Source organism: Cuculus canorus, chromosome 2 (genome assembly GCF_017976375.1).
Source record: "Cuculus canorus isolate bCucCan1 chromosome 2, bCucCan1.pri, whole genome shotgun sequence".
In the NCBI taxonomy this organism is placed as follows: domain Eukaryota; kingdom Metazoa; phylum Chordata; class Aves; order Cuculiformes; family Cuculidae; genus Cuculus; species Cuculus canorus.
This window is the reverse complement of record NC_071402.1, coordinates 134,004,249-134,019,336: the sequence shown is the minus strand read 5'-3', so window position 1 is coordinate 134,019,336 and position 15,088 is coordinate 134,004,249. Positions and strand designations below refer to the sequence as shown.

General features: G+C 38.0%; 1 protein-coding gene across 1 annotated transcript in view; it reads left to right on the top strand.

Moving 5' to 3' along the window:
• Nucleotides 1-13,932, top strand: part of SDHAF3 (succinate dehydrogenase complex assembly factor 3) — a 37,651-nt gene extending 23,719 nt beyond the window's left edge. Inside the window, exon 2 of the mRNA XM_054060443.1 lies at nt 9,963-13,932. Within this exon, the coding sequence (XP_053916418.1) occupies nt 9,963-10,166 (204 nt within the window). The 3' untranslated portion in view covers nt 10,167-13,932. The remainder of the gene's footprint in view (nt 1-9,962) is intronic.
• The last annotated feature ends 1,156 nt before the right edge of the window (nt 13,933-15,088 follow it).

Genomic DNA, 15,088 nt, shown 5'->3' with positions numbered 1-15,088 from the left:
TTGTTATTTAATCTATAAAGAAAGATGAGTTAGTTCTTGAGCTTTTTTCATATTCCTCTAAATAAATGTGATTTCTTCCAGTTTAACAGTATTAGTAAACTGTGTTCAAAAAAAGTAGTCCATTTATACCTTCCTGATCAAATAATAATTCTCCATGTTGAGTACTAAGCATTACATAATTATATTCCCTGGCTCCGCTTTAGCTGAACAATTTTTCATTCTCCCAAACTGCAAACAAGCAAGCAAACAAAACCCAAACTACTTATATGGTAACAGTTCTTTCTAGTCATAATGTGTACATCGTTGTGTTACTGTGATGTCTACCCTGAAATCTGATCTATAATCACATATTCTGGCATCCTTCTTGCATCTCCTGGAAAAATGATATTGCTAAAGTTCTTGTGGAGTTTCCATTCAGATCAACTTTAGAAAACCTTTAAGTTTTACAGTTGTTGCCATTTTTTATGACCCAGGGACTTCGTCCTGGAGAAGTCTATTTTACCTCTGTGTGTTGTAATTAGAAATGGTGACATAGTCTTTCATCCTCAGAAATTAAAATATATGTTATTCAGAATTTTCTAAGGATGAAAAGTAATCGCAATTTGTTTTTCATCGTGTGGTTCACTTCAGGGTGCTACCGATTTTGACTTCAGCAGGATTATGCAAAGAGAAAACAAACTCCAGGGGAGGGATTATAGATTCATTCAAAGAGAAATGGTATTTTTGTTGCCTTTTGTAAGTAGAAAAATGTGAAACAAAACAACTAATGAATACTTTCCTTTTACCATAAGAAAGAAAGGAAGTTAATTGAAGGCAGTCATCTGCAGCCAGTGAGAGAGAGATACATGTAGTTGCTGTCGCAGTGAGGAGAGACACATCTGTGGAGGACAAGTGTATCCAGTCATCACCTTAAGTGGAAAACAGATGTTTCTGTTTTCAGAAACCTGCATCTCTAGCTTCTCTTAGACATGTAACATTTAGATGTAGATGATCCCATCACGAGTGCTAGACTATCCCCTTGGCTTGAAATGGCCTCTACAAATCTTTCCATCTAATAAAGGACTCAAATACAAACCAGTTTATACAAGCTGCTCTTCAAAGAGCTTGTTTTCAGAGTTCCTTATTGATTACAATTGAGTATATCTGTTAGAAAAGGGAGGATTTTATCTTACCTGCATTGTTTGGGAGAAGGAGATGTATCCCATAGTGAGATGGGTTCTCCATACTTGTGGTCTTGAAGGGTACTTGAGGATCCAGCTTGGCCTCTGGCAATACCATGTAATTTTTGTACCTTTTGTATTTTGCATTTATGATTAAATGAATTCAGTGTGCTGCTTTGGTGTCCCTGCTTTTTCTTCCTTTTCTGGAGTGCCTCTCTAGTGGCTGCCTCAGCACAGGGGCAGAGACAGGGACTGTGAGTTACCTATTCAGGTTTAGCCTGCTCTGGGATTTTTTTCCCCTTTGGGCGTTCCTTATCTGTCCTGCTCAGGAGGTGGTGATGCACAGGGAAAGATGAGGGGTCTCATTCTGGAGGGAATGCAGTTTGCACTGTTAATGGATTAGAAGAAAATGCTTTGAAAAAATTATTTTTGTGCTTTCGCATAATCTGAAGTTTTTAAAAATTTGTATGAAAATGTGCTTTCTTTTAATTTCTCAGTGCTTTTTCTTTTTAGATAGAGTGAATAGTGTTTCAGCTTTAATAAAAATAAAGTACTCCTGAGACCCTTTTTGATTCTTACTTATATGTGCTTAAAGTTTCAGTATAGTGTTCTTATGACTGGTCATATAAACTACTCAGTCCATTTTTTAAGTGGTCATGTTTTTATACATAACAAACCTCTGAATAAAATGTACTTACTTAATGTGTTACATCCTAACATCTGCTTAACTGCACCCTTCTATTGTTAATGGAAAATATCAAGAATGGCTGAAATTTGAAATTTAATGGAAGTGGCAGATTTTTTAGCTTGTTTAAAGCATCTTATTCTTTATGTCTAAGAGCTGTCAGAAGGTGGTAAGCAGATCTCAGAACAGCAGCATTTATAACAAAACTGTTTTCATGGAATACAGATAAATGTTTCAACAGAACAGCTAATTAAATCTGTAGCCTGTAGCACTGTCACAGGTATCCTGTCTGTTAGCAGCCCTAGCGCTTCACTCAAGTCAGAGAGCTGTGTGTTTAGTTTGAGCAACAGAGATTTGCATGTAAATGTAAAGGGGATTAGAATATTATTTCACTGGTACCTCAAAGAAAGCAGTGGTGAACACAGGACTTCCAAGGCATTTGCTTGCTTACCTCTATTGTTGCAATCTTTGCTGACTGCAGCACTGTCTCTGGTCTCTGACTCTGCAGCTATGGCTACCCTAGCCCAGACCACCCTGTAGAAGGGCTGTCCTATGGCTTTCTATAACATGTCCCTGCTGGAAACATTTTCCTGGTTTTGAAACCAGAAAACTTAGTGTTACTTTGCAAACAGTGACTCTCTTAGTAGCTATTAAACATTTTATTGATGGATTCTGTGCTGTTGTGTTGGTAATGAAGGAGATGCTACAGGAGGGAAAACATTGGTTTCTGTCATAAATGAGTTTGTTGCTATTTTTTCTTGTATATGCCTGTTAAATTGTAGTGTATCCATATATTTACGGTGATCAATTTGTTTGTAATGCTTTATTTAACTGGAGGACAGTGCAGAGTTAGAAGCCTTACTGTTGCCTTAGAGCGCAAGCCTTAGAGCCCCTGCTGTGCCAGGGCTGGGATGTCTGTGGAATGAAACATTTGGCCTTATACCTTTTGGATGTTGGTGTTTTCCAAGGTTACATGTAAATCTTGTAGTATTTTCAGAAAGAGAATAATAATTCTCTTTAGTGCTCACACACTGCAGTCAATAACTATTTTTGTTTAGCAAAACCACTCCACAGTAACCCCTCACCCTAGATCCTTCAGACTTTCAGCAGGAGCACTGTTAAGCCAGTGCTGAATGCAAGTTCATGCAAGTTCCTCTTGCTAAGAGTTGCCTCTGCTTTGCTGTTACACGTGTAATGCATGCTCAGGTGATTTAAATGCCAGAAGAGAAGTTGTTTTTTTCATCTTCTATCAGGATTTGTAGTAGGAGCTGCACATCTTTATTCCCCAGAGGTCTTCTGCAGTGCTGGGTGCCTCAGAGTGATTTTTCCATCTTCCTTCTGTTGCACTTTTCCCATCAATTACTGTTTTAATTTTGCACATAAGAAACTCCAATAATGCCAGCTGTATGTCATTACCTGGTATCTTTCAAATACCATTTGACGGATATTTTCAAAAGCAGGAGGAAGGCTTACTCACCGCCCTTTGTAGTATATTGACATTTTTTAAAGAGATCGTGGTGTGTCCTTTACGAAAACAAAGGTAATGCAATGTCTGATAATACATTGTTCGTGTAGAGGATGTGTGGCTTCACATAGCTGTTTATTCAGATTAGGCAATATAGTTGGGAGTAATTGTATTTCATACAATTAAAAAAATATTTATGGGCTATTTTAAGTGGTCTTACAGGGTGAAGTTTAAGTTGCTATGGCTTAACATACATGAGTGTACAAAAATATCCCCTGAAATTGTATATTAAGCTGAGCATAAGTGCGGTAGAGTTTTCCTGGGTTTGTTATTATATTTCTAAGTATACTTACAGCTTCAGGTGAAATACGTGAAGATGCTCTTGAATTTCTTGAGGTGTATTTCCCATTTAAAAATCACTTCTATAAAGATTTCATATTTTGGTGATGCTCAGTTTAGTAAAAAAAAAAACCGTTTTGAAGTAGAAAATACAATAAATCAGTTGCAGAATCCTGTGTGAATGTGCATAAAATAACTCATTGAACATACCCCTGCACAATAATAAGAACGGATTGTTCCTTGCTTTGCTGTTAGTTCACAGTCGTTTCTTCATGCTACTGTCCTAGCAGCGTGTGTTTGATTTTCCTTCTAGTAGTAGCAGAAGAATTTGAAATGCTGCAATTTTAAGTTAGCTTCCAAGGAGCAATGAGGGTGGTCTGTCAGACCATGCGTGTTCTTTTGATGTCGGCCCGAGAAAAATCAATTTAAAATAATTTCATAGCATTTTTCAGTGCCTGACTATACCCTGTTTGTTTAACGTGTTTCAGAGTAGTGGTTTCTGTTTTGACCCCAGTAATGTTGCTGTTTTGCTTTGTTATCATTAACTTCATTGCAGGTGGAGATAATCTTTTTGAAATGGATGAATACATCAGCTTTATAGTTTAACTGCTTAAGGGAAACTAAAATTTTAGACCTCTTCTTAAGAGAAAATTTGTCAAGAAAGTATTTTTGTACAGGTAGTTTCTGTAAACAGACATATCGGTCCTGACTTTTTGTATCTAAATGAATCTTACAGAGAGTTTTTGAATGATTGCTCAAAATGTAGCATTGTATATGTTGAGGACACCAAAGAAAACAGAAAATAGAAATTATGGTTACCATTTTGCAGTGAAAATGGGCAAATGGACTCTTAACCCACTTAGTCTTAAGATTAAATCATAAATGTCTATCAGCATGTTTTATTCTCATATGAGATAAGTGTCTGTTATCATGCACTAGACCAGGTAGGAGCCTGTACATCTGGCAGTCAGGGAGTGGGTTTTTGGTTGTGTGGTTTTTGCTTCAATTTTGTATTTAGTCCTTTCGTAACTTTGAAAACAACAAGGCTGACACCCTCTCAGTAATATGTGGTGTTTTAAAACCTCAAATGTCACACATCCCTTTCCCCTGTTGATGATTTGTGCATTCTGTGAATGCTTATGAATCACAGAGCAGAGGAAAACTGTGCGTTCTCTTCAGTTAGAGAATTTAAATAAAAACCCTATGGTTATTGATTTCAGTAAATACCTTCTGTGTTTTTGTAGAAATCACTTGGAGGTTCAATAATAGTATAATAGGACTTCAAGAGAGCCTAATGGCTGGATTCAGCTTGCATGCAGCATGGTCTGTGGGCAGAACCAGCATCTCTAAGGAGTGCATCAGAACATTCAGGTGCGGCATCTGCCTCTACATTGGCTATATGGAGGAGTCTTTGTGGTTGCACGTGCTGTTGGCAATGCAGGGATTTGGCCAGTCTGCACCTCAGACTGTTACCCTTCTTTAAACCATACTGGGCAGGGTGGGATTCTGAGGGTGTCTGTGTTACAGCTGGCCAACATGCTGGGATTGATACTGGATAAATCAGCCATCTTTTAATGGTAAATGGCCAGGAGACGTTATCTTCACTTGGGCTTGATTTTAATCCTCTCTATTTCTGGTGGCAGTCACAGACAAGGGGCAAAGGCTTTTGCCATTCAGCCGGTGGTTTGGCTTTTGTTTGTTTTTTTTCATGTTGGTGCCCAGAATGTACAGCTGGTGTAGGCAGGGGATTGTTGCAGTAAGAGCAACTCACAGAGAAACAACCACCCAACCTGAAAAGCCGCTGAAGTGCAGAGGTTATTGCTCAAGCCTGCCACACTTGACCATCCGTGCGAGGGAGGAGAACAGCTGTGTGCCCCTGCCATCCCCTGTACACTGAGCCTGATTCTGTGAGAGTGCAAGTTTAGTTGGCTTCTGTTTATGTCTCCTGTCTCTGGTTTCACAAGCAGAATGTGAACCGTAATTAGAGTAAGATGCCCTTGAAAAATCTGCCAGGGAGTTGTGTCATGATTGACAAAGGAGTTTTGATGCATTTGGAAGATACAGTTATATGTAAAATAAAATGAAAGGCAGAAGTAAAGTAATTTTCTTTGTTTGGGAAAGCTGAGCAGTTCTGCTGGTAGGGAAGGTGGCACTAGGCCGTGGTTAACTTGTGTCTATTAAATTCTAATGAAAAGAAGAGCTCACACAAACGTGCTGCTCCTACTTATTGCCTGAGAGGGAGTGTGATCACTATATTTTGTGGTGAAAGGTATGTTGTTGAAAGAACAAATGTTAGTTATTTTTTTCATTCCTCTTTTAAACCTATTGGTGAACTCTGGAATTCAACATAATAAAGTTCATGTGCAGTTAGCAAAATGGCGCATTTTCTTTATAGAAGCTGAATTTTAGATTACAGGACTATATACCACCAAATTATGTAGTACCTTTTCACAAATTACGGATCACATAGTAACAGTATGAATTTCTGAGGGAACTGTAATGTGTTAACTAATACAAATATCCCAAGCTTTGTTTATTCCTCATCTGGCATCACAGACAGAGAAAATTAGATATGCCATATAGTTGATCTTCTTCCAGTGCTTTTGTAAAGGCTGAAACATGTTTTCTTTAGTGCATCACTACCTTTTGGTAAAATGAGATGAGAAAGTTCCATTTTCTGTCATGAACCAACCAAAACCCAGCGTGTTCTCAAGGGCCAGTTCTGAATTTTTGTTCACATTACAAATCAATGTGACATTGCAACTATTGAGGCTTTCTGGCATATACAAAACATTGATTCGGCTAGAAATGAGAGGGGAAAAAGAGCCAGCAGGGACATGCCCAGATGGGAGCGTGTTAGAGTGCTGTGAAGCAGAATACCTGGCATCGAAGAACAGGGAAATGCCATCCATTGTTGTGTGTCTGGATGCAGGGCATCTGTGAGAGTGGGTGTTGCATCTTCATCGAGGACCACAACTTCTGAGATCTGGATTCTTTAATGCTGATGTTTTGTGAAATGTGATGATTCGATGCTAGATTAAAAAAACCCCCATATATATTGCAGACTTTCTACTTTTTTTTTTAATTTGATATTTTTAGAAAAGAATATCTTCTTGTCAAAAAAAATTATGAAGCTGTAACTAGTCTTTAGGTGGACTTATGTTATTTCTAGGTACCCCAGCCCACGCCTGTAGCAGGAGCCCCAGGCTGCTCCCTGATCATTAGCGGTGGGGAGGACATTTTCCCCCCCTGTGGAATCTGCACTAGTGGGACATGGTATGCAGGCGTTCGAAGGGTTTGTACATTTCATCAGGACTCTTGATAAGACGTGGAGAGTTTCACATTGCTTGCTTTCAGTCTTGTTTCTGAATTACATACTGTGAATGTTCTTGTTTGGTGCAATGAAGATTTCTGGTTTTGGAGTCTGGATTCAATACTGACTGGTAGAATGAAGTAGAATAGTTGATGTGTAACTTGTCAGTGTGTTGCTGATCTGCAGACAGCTTCAGAGATCACATTTGTCCACCTGCCTTGATAAAAAATTCTCTAAGTCTCAAATTTGAAGACCTTTTAACTCATCATCGTTTCTTTACCCTGTTGTTACTGTTTGATAGTTCAGTAACCAGAACTAGATCTTCTTCTAAACCTTAGACCAACTCTACCGTAAGGTAGTACCTCTAATGTATAGGATAACTGTAGGAATTAGCTGTAGCGTCACTGTTCTTTGAATGCCCATTAAATGTAAAACTGAGAGAGGTGATATGGGTCAGTGTTATGAAACTCTTGTGATTTTTTTAATAGGTAACTTTAACACAACATTGTACCATGACAGATGTCTCAATTAGAAATAAGGAATCAGTTTAGTTCAGAGTCTGTATTAAAAATTTGCTTTTGTTTGCCCTGGTTTCTTTTATCTATCTCTTTAAGAATCTGCGAATCAAGGTTTGCAGCAGAACTGGTAAGATTCTGCTGAGTTTAGTAAAGCTTGACATAGTCGGTAAACAATGTAGGATATTTATGCTAGTAAATGCTGTTGTTTTGAAATTTATCACATGCTCATGAATAACATCCATCCTTCTCACCCACTTCTCTGGATATTAGACATACAGCTGAAGTAATGGTTTTAGTATGTTTTCTAATGCTTGGCTTAACAATTCAGTATGCAATAATGAGGCTCATTTTAGCTGAAAATTGGAAATTAAAATAATCCTTCTGTATTGTTGCTGTAATCCTATGCTTTGGAATACTCTTGGTATTTGATCCTTTACTTTTTTAAAAAAAATCTTACCATGTAACACAGTTATTATTTATTTAGAATATAGTTGTTTGGTTTTTTTTTAGTTCCGTTTCTTACACTATATTCAGAGTTGTGCTTGAAACTTCAAGAGTGTTTTAAAAGATACTTTACTGTAGTAGGAGAGAAGCCTATATTTTCTCCAATAAAAATAACTTTTCAAATTAATTTCTTAGTAGTGGAGTTTGTTTTGTCTTGTTCTTAAGAAAACACGAAAGTTTAGGTTCCCTCTAACCCAGTGTTAAAATGAGCGCTTAACTTTTAAACATCTGAGCAGGTTCACTGACTTCCAGAATTATGCATGCCGTGAGGCTTTTGACAAATTCACTCGCTACAGCTTTTTCGAGAGCTGCTGCCGCGGTGCTGGAGCTGGGCAGAGGGAGCCAGGGAGTGCACAGTGTGCGTGCTGACGAGCTTTGAACGCAGTGGTGTCACTGGCAGAACCACTAGCCAAATTAAATTTACAGAACTGCTGTCCTTACTAAACCCTTGAATCTTGTAATTCAGAAAAGTCATAATGGTCAAAGATTGCTCCAAAGTAGTGAGAAAGTAGTTTTCCAACTGTGTCCACAATCCTGGTGTGACCCATCGGCCACTTTCTGCCCTTGAGAAAGTTTTGCTTTGTAACGGCCCTCAACCTAGTATTGATGTAATATGTACCATCGGTTTTGCCCATCCACTGATGTAAATGCTGTTATTTAAATAAACATGGTCCAAATGCTTTCTGCTACAACAGGATTGAAAGTTGAGTCTGAATAAACTTGTGTTTGGGACAGTACAGAAAGGAGGTTATCCTTTTTTTTTTTTCCTTCAGGGAATGAGCATGCAGTATGGTAGTGTCTGTCCTTGAAGCCCCTTCTTGCTCTCCCCCAACTTTTTATTTTGCTAACTAATTTCTTCCAAAATTGGCAGAGTGATAGAAGTCTCACAGTTGCTGAATTCCTACTTCTTTTGGAGCAGTCCAGTGCAAATTATATTATTAATTCCCAGAAATGCTGAGAGTGGTTAGGCAGAGAGGCTGTAGGATGTTGTCTAATTATAGATTGCTTTTTCTAATACATTTCTTCATGAATAATACCTTTCCAGATGTACCAGTTAAACAAGTGTAGCCTATTAATATGCTCTTAGATAGTAAACGTATTTTAACAGTTATAACTACATAAATATATTTGATCTATAATTGCAGTTTGTTTTATTTTCAGTAGTAGTACATGATATGATGGAATTAAATTAATCTGTGTATATTACTGGTTGATGAGAGGCTCGACATGAGCCAGCAGTGTGCATTTGCAGCCCAGAAGGCCAACTGTATCCTGGGGTGCATCAAATGAAGTGTGGGCAGCAGGGCGAGGGAGGGCATTTGTCCCCTCTGTTCTGCTCTCGTGAGACCCCACCTGGAGTACTGTGTCCAGTTCTGGAACCTCCCAACATAAGAAGGATATGGTACGGTTGGAACAGGTCTAGAGCAGGGCCACAAAGATGATCAGAGAGCTGGAGCACTTCTGCTATGAGGGAAGTTACTGGTAACCTCCCAGTCTGAGAGAGCTGGAGTTGTTCAGCCTGGAGAAGAGAAGGCTCCAGGGAGACTTTATAGCAGCCTTCCAGTACCTGTCTGGAACAGGTTGCCCAGGGAAGTTGTGATGACCCCTCCCTAGAAGTGTTCAAGGCCAGGCTGGATGAGGCCTTGAGCAGTCTGGTCTGGTGGTGAACACATCCCTGCCCATGGCAGGGAGGGGGGTTGGAACTGAATGATCTTTAATGTCCCTTCCAAGCCAAACCAGTCTCTGAATCTGTGATTCTATATGTGATACACATTTTAAACTAGCTACTTAAAATTGACTTACATACTAGAAATGTCTTAATAACTTGTCTTACAAAAAGTGGATTTTTTTTGTTCTTTGTTATTGATAGACTGTTGTAGAAGGTTGAGTAAGAGCATGTCATTACACTAAAATGGTATTAAAAAAAGTTGACCTGAATCCTGCATTAGTCATGACCTTTATATTTCTTCCTCATTAGAACTATGCAGCACTGATACAGCAACAAATTAACGAGGGCAAAGAAAACTTGAGAGAAAAGACTATGTATGGAATTCAGCTCACTGAAGAAAAACTTAATGACTTCCGTGATGAACAGATCGGACAGCTGAAGGAACTGATGGATGAGACTACCAAACTTAATAAAAACATCACAGTTTCTAAAGACTCAGGACACAAAACTTAAAAGGTTCTACAAATTATTTTAATTCATACAAAAGCATTTTGAAATTGCCTTTTCCAGTTGGACTTGAATGTGGTTTCTGTGAAATAATGGGCACTGCTGATGACATAACTTGTCTGAAACAGATGTCTCTCTGGCTGTTTGGCTTTCTATGCAAGAATAAATCTTAGAATGGAATAATCACAACAATTTTATGTTAATTGCAGTATTTTTTTTCTCCTAATGGAAGGTGGAGACTTAAAGGATTTGGTAAAAGTAAAATGAAATTTTTGAAATAAAGTTGTTTTGTTTTCATCTTAGCACCTATAGAGCAAAATGTCTTTCTATTTGTATATCACTGTAATGGATGAAGGCTGAAGATGAGAATGGCCTTAATGGAGAAGATGTAATTAGTATTGGTTTTCTGATGTGACTTCAGTAGAAAAAGAACAAAAGTACATTACTAGAGTGAGCTCATTTCAATGGGAAGAAATTAGAAGTTTTAGAAACACATGCTGTTGTTGAAATTGAAAGTTGGTTTTCTTCTTGAGCTTTATTGTGAAAAGTACTTTTAAAATAAAAGACTTAGTTCATTATTAAATTGACCTTGAAGGAACCACTGGCTTATGAAGAAAATTCTGCATTTTTTCAAATCTAGACTCAGATTGTTATTAGTCTCTAAAATGAAAAAAAAAATAAAAACCATTAGTTGATTGTGCTGTATTTGGAATTCAAAGACTCTTGAAAAGCTTGGCATCCCATATTATTTAATATCTTACATAGGCCAGAAGTTGTAAACCCTTCAATCACAGAAATTATCCTGTTCATAGTACTGTATAACAAACGTCAGTGATTTATGGGTAATAGGTTAACTCTTCATCAGGACAATCCATGCCTATTGTAATACTATTGTGACTAAAGAAAGATCCTTTTTTTTTTTTTTATCTTATAATAAAAACCACCTCAATTTCTGTGCAGAAGACAGCTTTAATTTCCTATTCCAAACCTAGTTTTATATTATTAGTTTTGTTCTATTTCTGAACCTTTCCTTGTATGTTACCCACATCATGTTCAAGACATCATAATTTCTTTCTTCTGGGGCGATAACAGCTTTGACAAGTAAGCATGTTTCCATCTGTCTCAAGTTGTAGCAACGTGCTGTTTGCCTAAGCGATGCTCCTGGATCCAAACTGGGGGCAAGTTGGGGAGCAGTCTGCTTCCCTCTCCCTTACCTCTCTTCCCAATTCTTTGCTAGGACTTTAGGTTGCAGGATGTTAATTTCTGTTAAAAGGTTGATTTTAAGACTCCCCTGCAGCTTACAGTTGCTTTAGTACATCTTCCTCTGCTGCAGCCTCCACAGCTGGAAGGAACAGCAGCTCCCTTCTGGCCTGCTGCGTACTTGGGTCTTTCTCCAACATCAAAGTGGAAAGTACATAGGGTATGCATTTAGGAAGCTTGAATTGGTATGCAGTTAAAGCTTTTTTTCTTTCTAAACCTCAAAACTGTACAAAACTAATCCAGCTCCAAAGTCGAGGGCATAAGAATGTATTCTGTTGCACTTCCGTCAGATATAGAGTAACCAGAAATTATCATTACTAGACCAACTCAGTTTTAAATACCATAAGCAATGTTTTGGTGTTTGACAGCTGTTTGTTTCCAGTCCTTGATTGCTGGTACACGTGTGCCTGCTTTCCAATCAATATCTAAGTTGCTTCAAATTTATTTCAAATACTGCAATTTAGAGCACAAGTTATTTTTATCAACACATTTAATGAAACTTGTTTGTTTAATGAAACTAGTTAGAATACTTGTTTTGCACCTATCTACTCATGTATGGACCTATATAATGCACATTTCTAGAAGCTAAAGAAATTTATAATGAAAAATTGCTATTTGGTCTGAAAAATTTAAACTTGTAATGAGACCTAGAGTGAGTTGGAAGTGAGGGTGAACATCTTTACATCAAGAGCCCATTTGCTAGTAAATCCAATAACTTTTTTCTTTCATTCTGACAGGTAGCTCATGTTTTATATGATGTTTGTATTCTTAAACAGAATTCTACAATGGGAATGAAACATCTTTAAACTTTGCTGGCTTTGAGACAGATGGTTCTAATGTTAAGGCATGCTTTGATCCGAGCACTGCTTACGCAGGGCGCAGGCATGGGTGGCCCCACAGAAACCTTATCACAACAGTACTACCACACAATAGGGATTTTTTTTTTATTTACAAGTGTAAATAATGACAAGCTGAGGAGGACAATGGGCATATCATCCTGTCCACAGAAAGGCTGAAAGACAAAGATGCTTTTTTAATTATTTAAAAAAAAAAAATTTAGGTATAGGATACTTTTATTGTGGGGAATTTTAGACAAGGTTTGGTGGATAATGAACAAAGGAAAGCATCCTTCAAAATTACTTCAAAAATACAAGCAGCTTGCAATTTCAAATGGCAGAACTGTTCCTTAGAAAAAAGGTACTAATCACCTTCTAACGAAAAATAGCTGTGATCACTTCAGAAATAAATACAAAGTTTTAAGCTGCATTCTGTGCAAGTTGCTATGCATTGCTGTTATACAACTGAACACTGAAAGGCTCCTACAACCTTGAAAGACCTATTTCCATTCAGCTTATCCATTAAGAAATTTCCTTTGTATTTTGGTGATTGTGAATTCACTTGGCTCTCTAGAGCTAAGAGAAAGTGATAAAATTTATTGGTTAATTTGGTTAAACCTTATCTGTGGCAACAATTATGTGGTTGCCTGAAAGCTGGTAGGAGTTGGAGAGAGCTGAAGTTCAGACTGGAAAAGGCATGAGCTAAAGTCACATCAACAAGCAAACAATTGTCAGAAATCTGTCTCATTAAAAATTACCACAGTTTTGATATACAAAGTATGAAGTTATACATCTTAAAAGGAACAACTAAAAATGTCATTCCTTCAATGTTTTATTGTTTCTATGATGTGAGTTTATATTTTTTAACTCGCTGACCAGTCAGAGCAATTAGAATGTGATTGTTCTTAGTTAAAAATAAATTAATAACTTACCATATTGAAAGTAGAATTTATAGAGAAGTTTAATTCCTCAGCTGCTTGGACTTAATGTACTCTTTTTGAATTATTAGTGGAATTTCTCAATCTTGGATATGTATTTATGAGAGATTGGTTATTCACCAATCAGCCAGTAGCCAAGTTTTCATTGGCATCTGGGTAGAAATACTGAATAATTGGTGAAGGAGCACTATCTTGCCCTGTCTATTATAATCTATTTCAATTTTTACTCTCTATAGTCAAAATAATGACAGACGGAGGGCTGAGTCTCTCAGCAGACTGATACACCCCAAGCATGAACAAAGAGTGTCCATGTACCTTTGAGGAAGGATGAAAGCTGAATCACTGTAAAAGCTGTCTCCCATTCTAGGGCTGTCCTACTTAACTGTTGATTTTCAGTCCTTTTGGGAAAGGTTTCAAGGCAAATCCTTCCTGCCCGAGTGTATAGATTCAGAAACACAGGTGTTGCAGGTCTTGGTTGGTACCAGAACTGCCTGCCCCACCTCTTACTGATTTGTGTTCCTGTGCTGAACCTGGCTTGGTGTGCCTGCCAGCATTTGCTATCCAAGAACCTCACAGTGAGGAATGGTGGTACTCTAAGTCTTCCCCTTTGAACAACTTCAAGAAATTCACTGTTAAGACTGACACAAGTCAAATGGCTGATGTTAGAAGTGACAATAATTGCATTTGTAAATGATCTACTCTTGTTTGTGGTTACCTACCTGCTGCAAAGCCACTGTCTTTGGCAGGAACATTTTAAGCAGTTCTGCCCTGGGAACAGACTCAATAGTGTTGAGTCCTTCCAGCTTTTCCAGTAGTTTGTGTCTACGGATTGAGGCACGTGAAGAGCCCAGAATTTAATTTTGTTTGGATGCAACCCTTGTGTAAGTATAATACAATGTATTCTTTGTTCATTGAAACTGAGAGCTAGCAGTCAACATATAAATTCAACATACCAATGACTAAGAACTGAATGGTTTTGCTGCTTGTAGCACTGCGTTACAAGTAAGCGTCAGGTGTTTCAACAAGCCCATTTATGTGATACATGATCCTACACAACGTATATGTGTGGCTAGGGAGTTCAATGTTTAATCTACTCTTAACGATTTCAAAGCTAGTACTTGAGACTATGAAACAAGAATCTCTTATTTAATAAAATGACCTTTAGTAAGTGCGTATCTGTCAACTTGTTATAAACGCTGACAAACAGCGAGACAAGTGTATATTACTACTTTAAAGCCCTAATAAGCAGTTTCTTGGAATACCACTATTTGCAACACCATTGCTAACAGAGGTGAGCCTTCAGTTTTATTCCAATTATGCTCCCAGAGGGATGAAGTGAAATCTAAATCATCTGTTAAGTGAGCTAACGTATTTACCTTTTTTCCCAAAAGGTTCCTGTTTCTCATTTTGAGTGGAAAAAGCAACGAGTAGAGAATATAAAATAGTGGTATATGTTTATCCTGAGAGTTTGACAGTAAACCCAGTAAAATACGTAGAGGAAAGTAAGCTGGCAGGACTCTGTTGTGGTTGTACAAAAGTAAGGATATCACTTAGATTTACTATGGTGGAATAATGCACAGAATTTATAGCATAGAAAGTCTGCCAGAAGAATTGAAAGTGACCATGCTCCTCCCTCGTACAAGAGACCCACATCAAAAATAGAATGGTGCAGTCAGGAATCCGTGAGTAACCCGAGCGGATTCCTGACCATAGTAGACCCTTCCTATGGGCTCTGCCAGCCAGACTGGGGTTTAAACTGTGTGTGGCCCAACCAGAGGCGCACTGCCAGCACCCACCCCTAGGCATGTGAGCTGGCTGGGGTTGAAGAGAGCTGCTAAAAGAGCCTGGATTTTCCCTTTTTGGGTGCTGTAGAGAAGTAGTAGGGAGCCGCAGA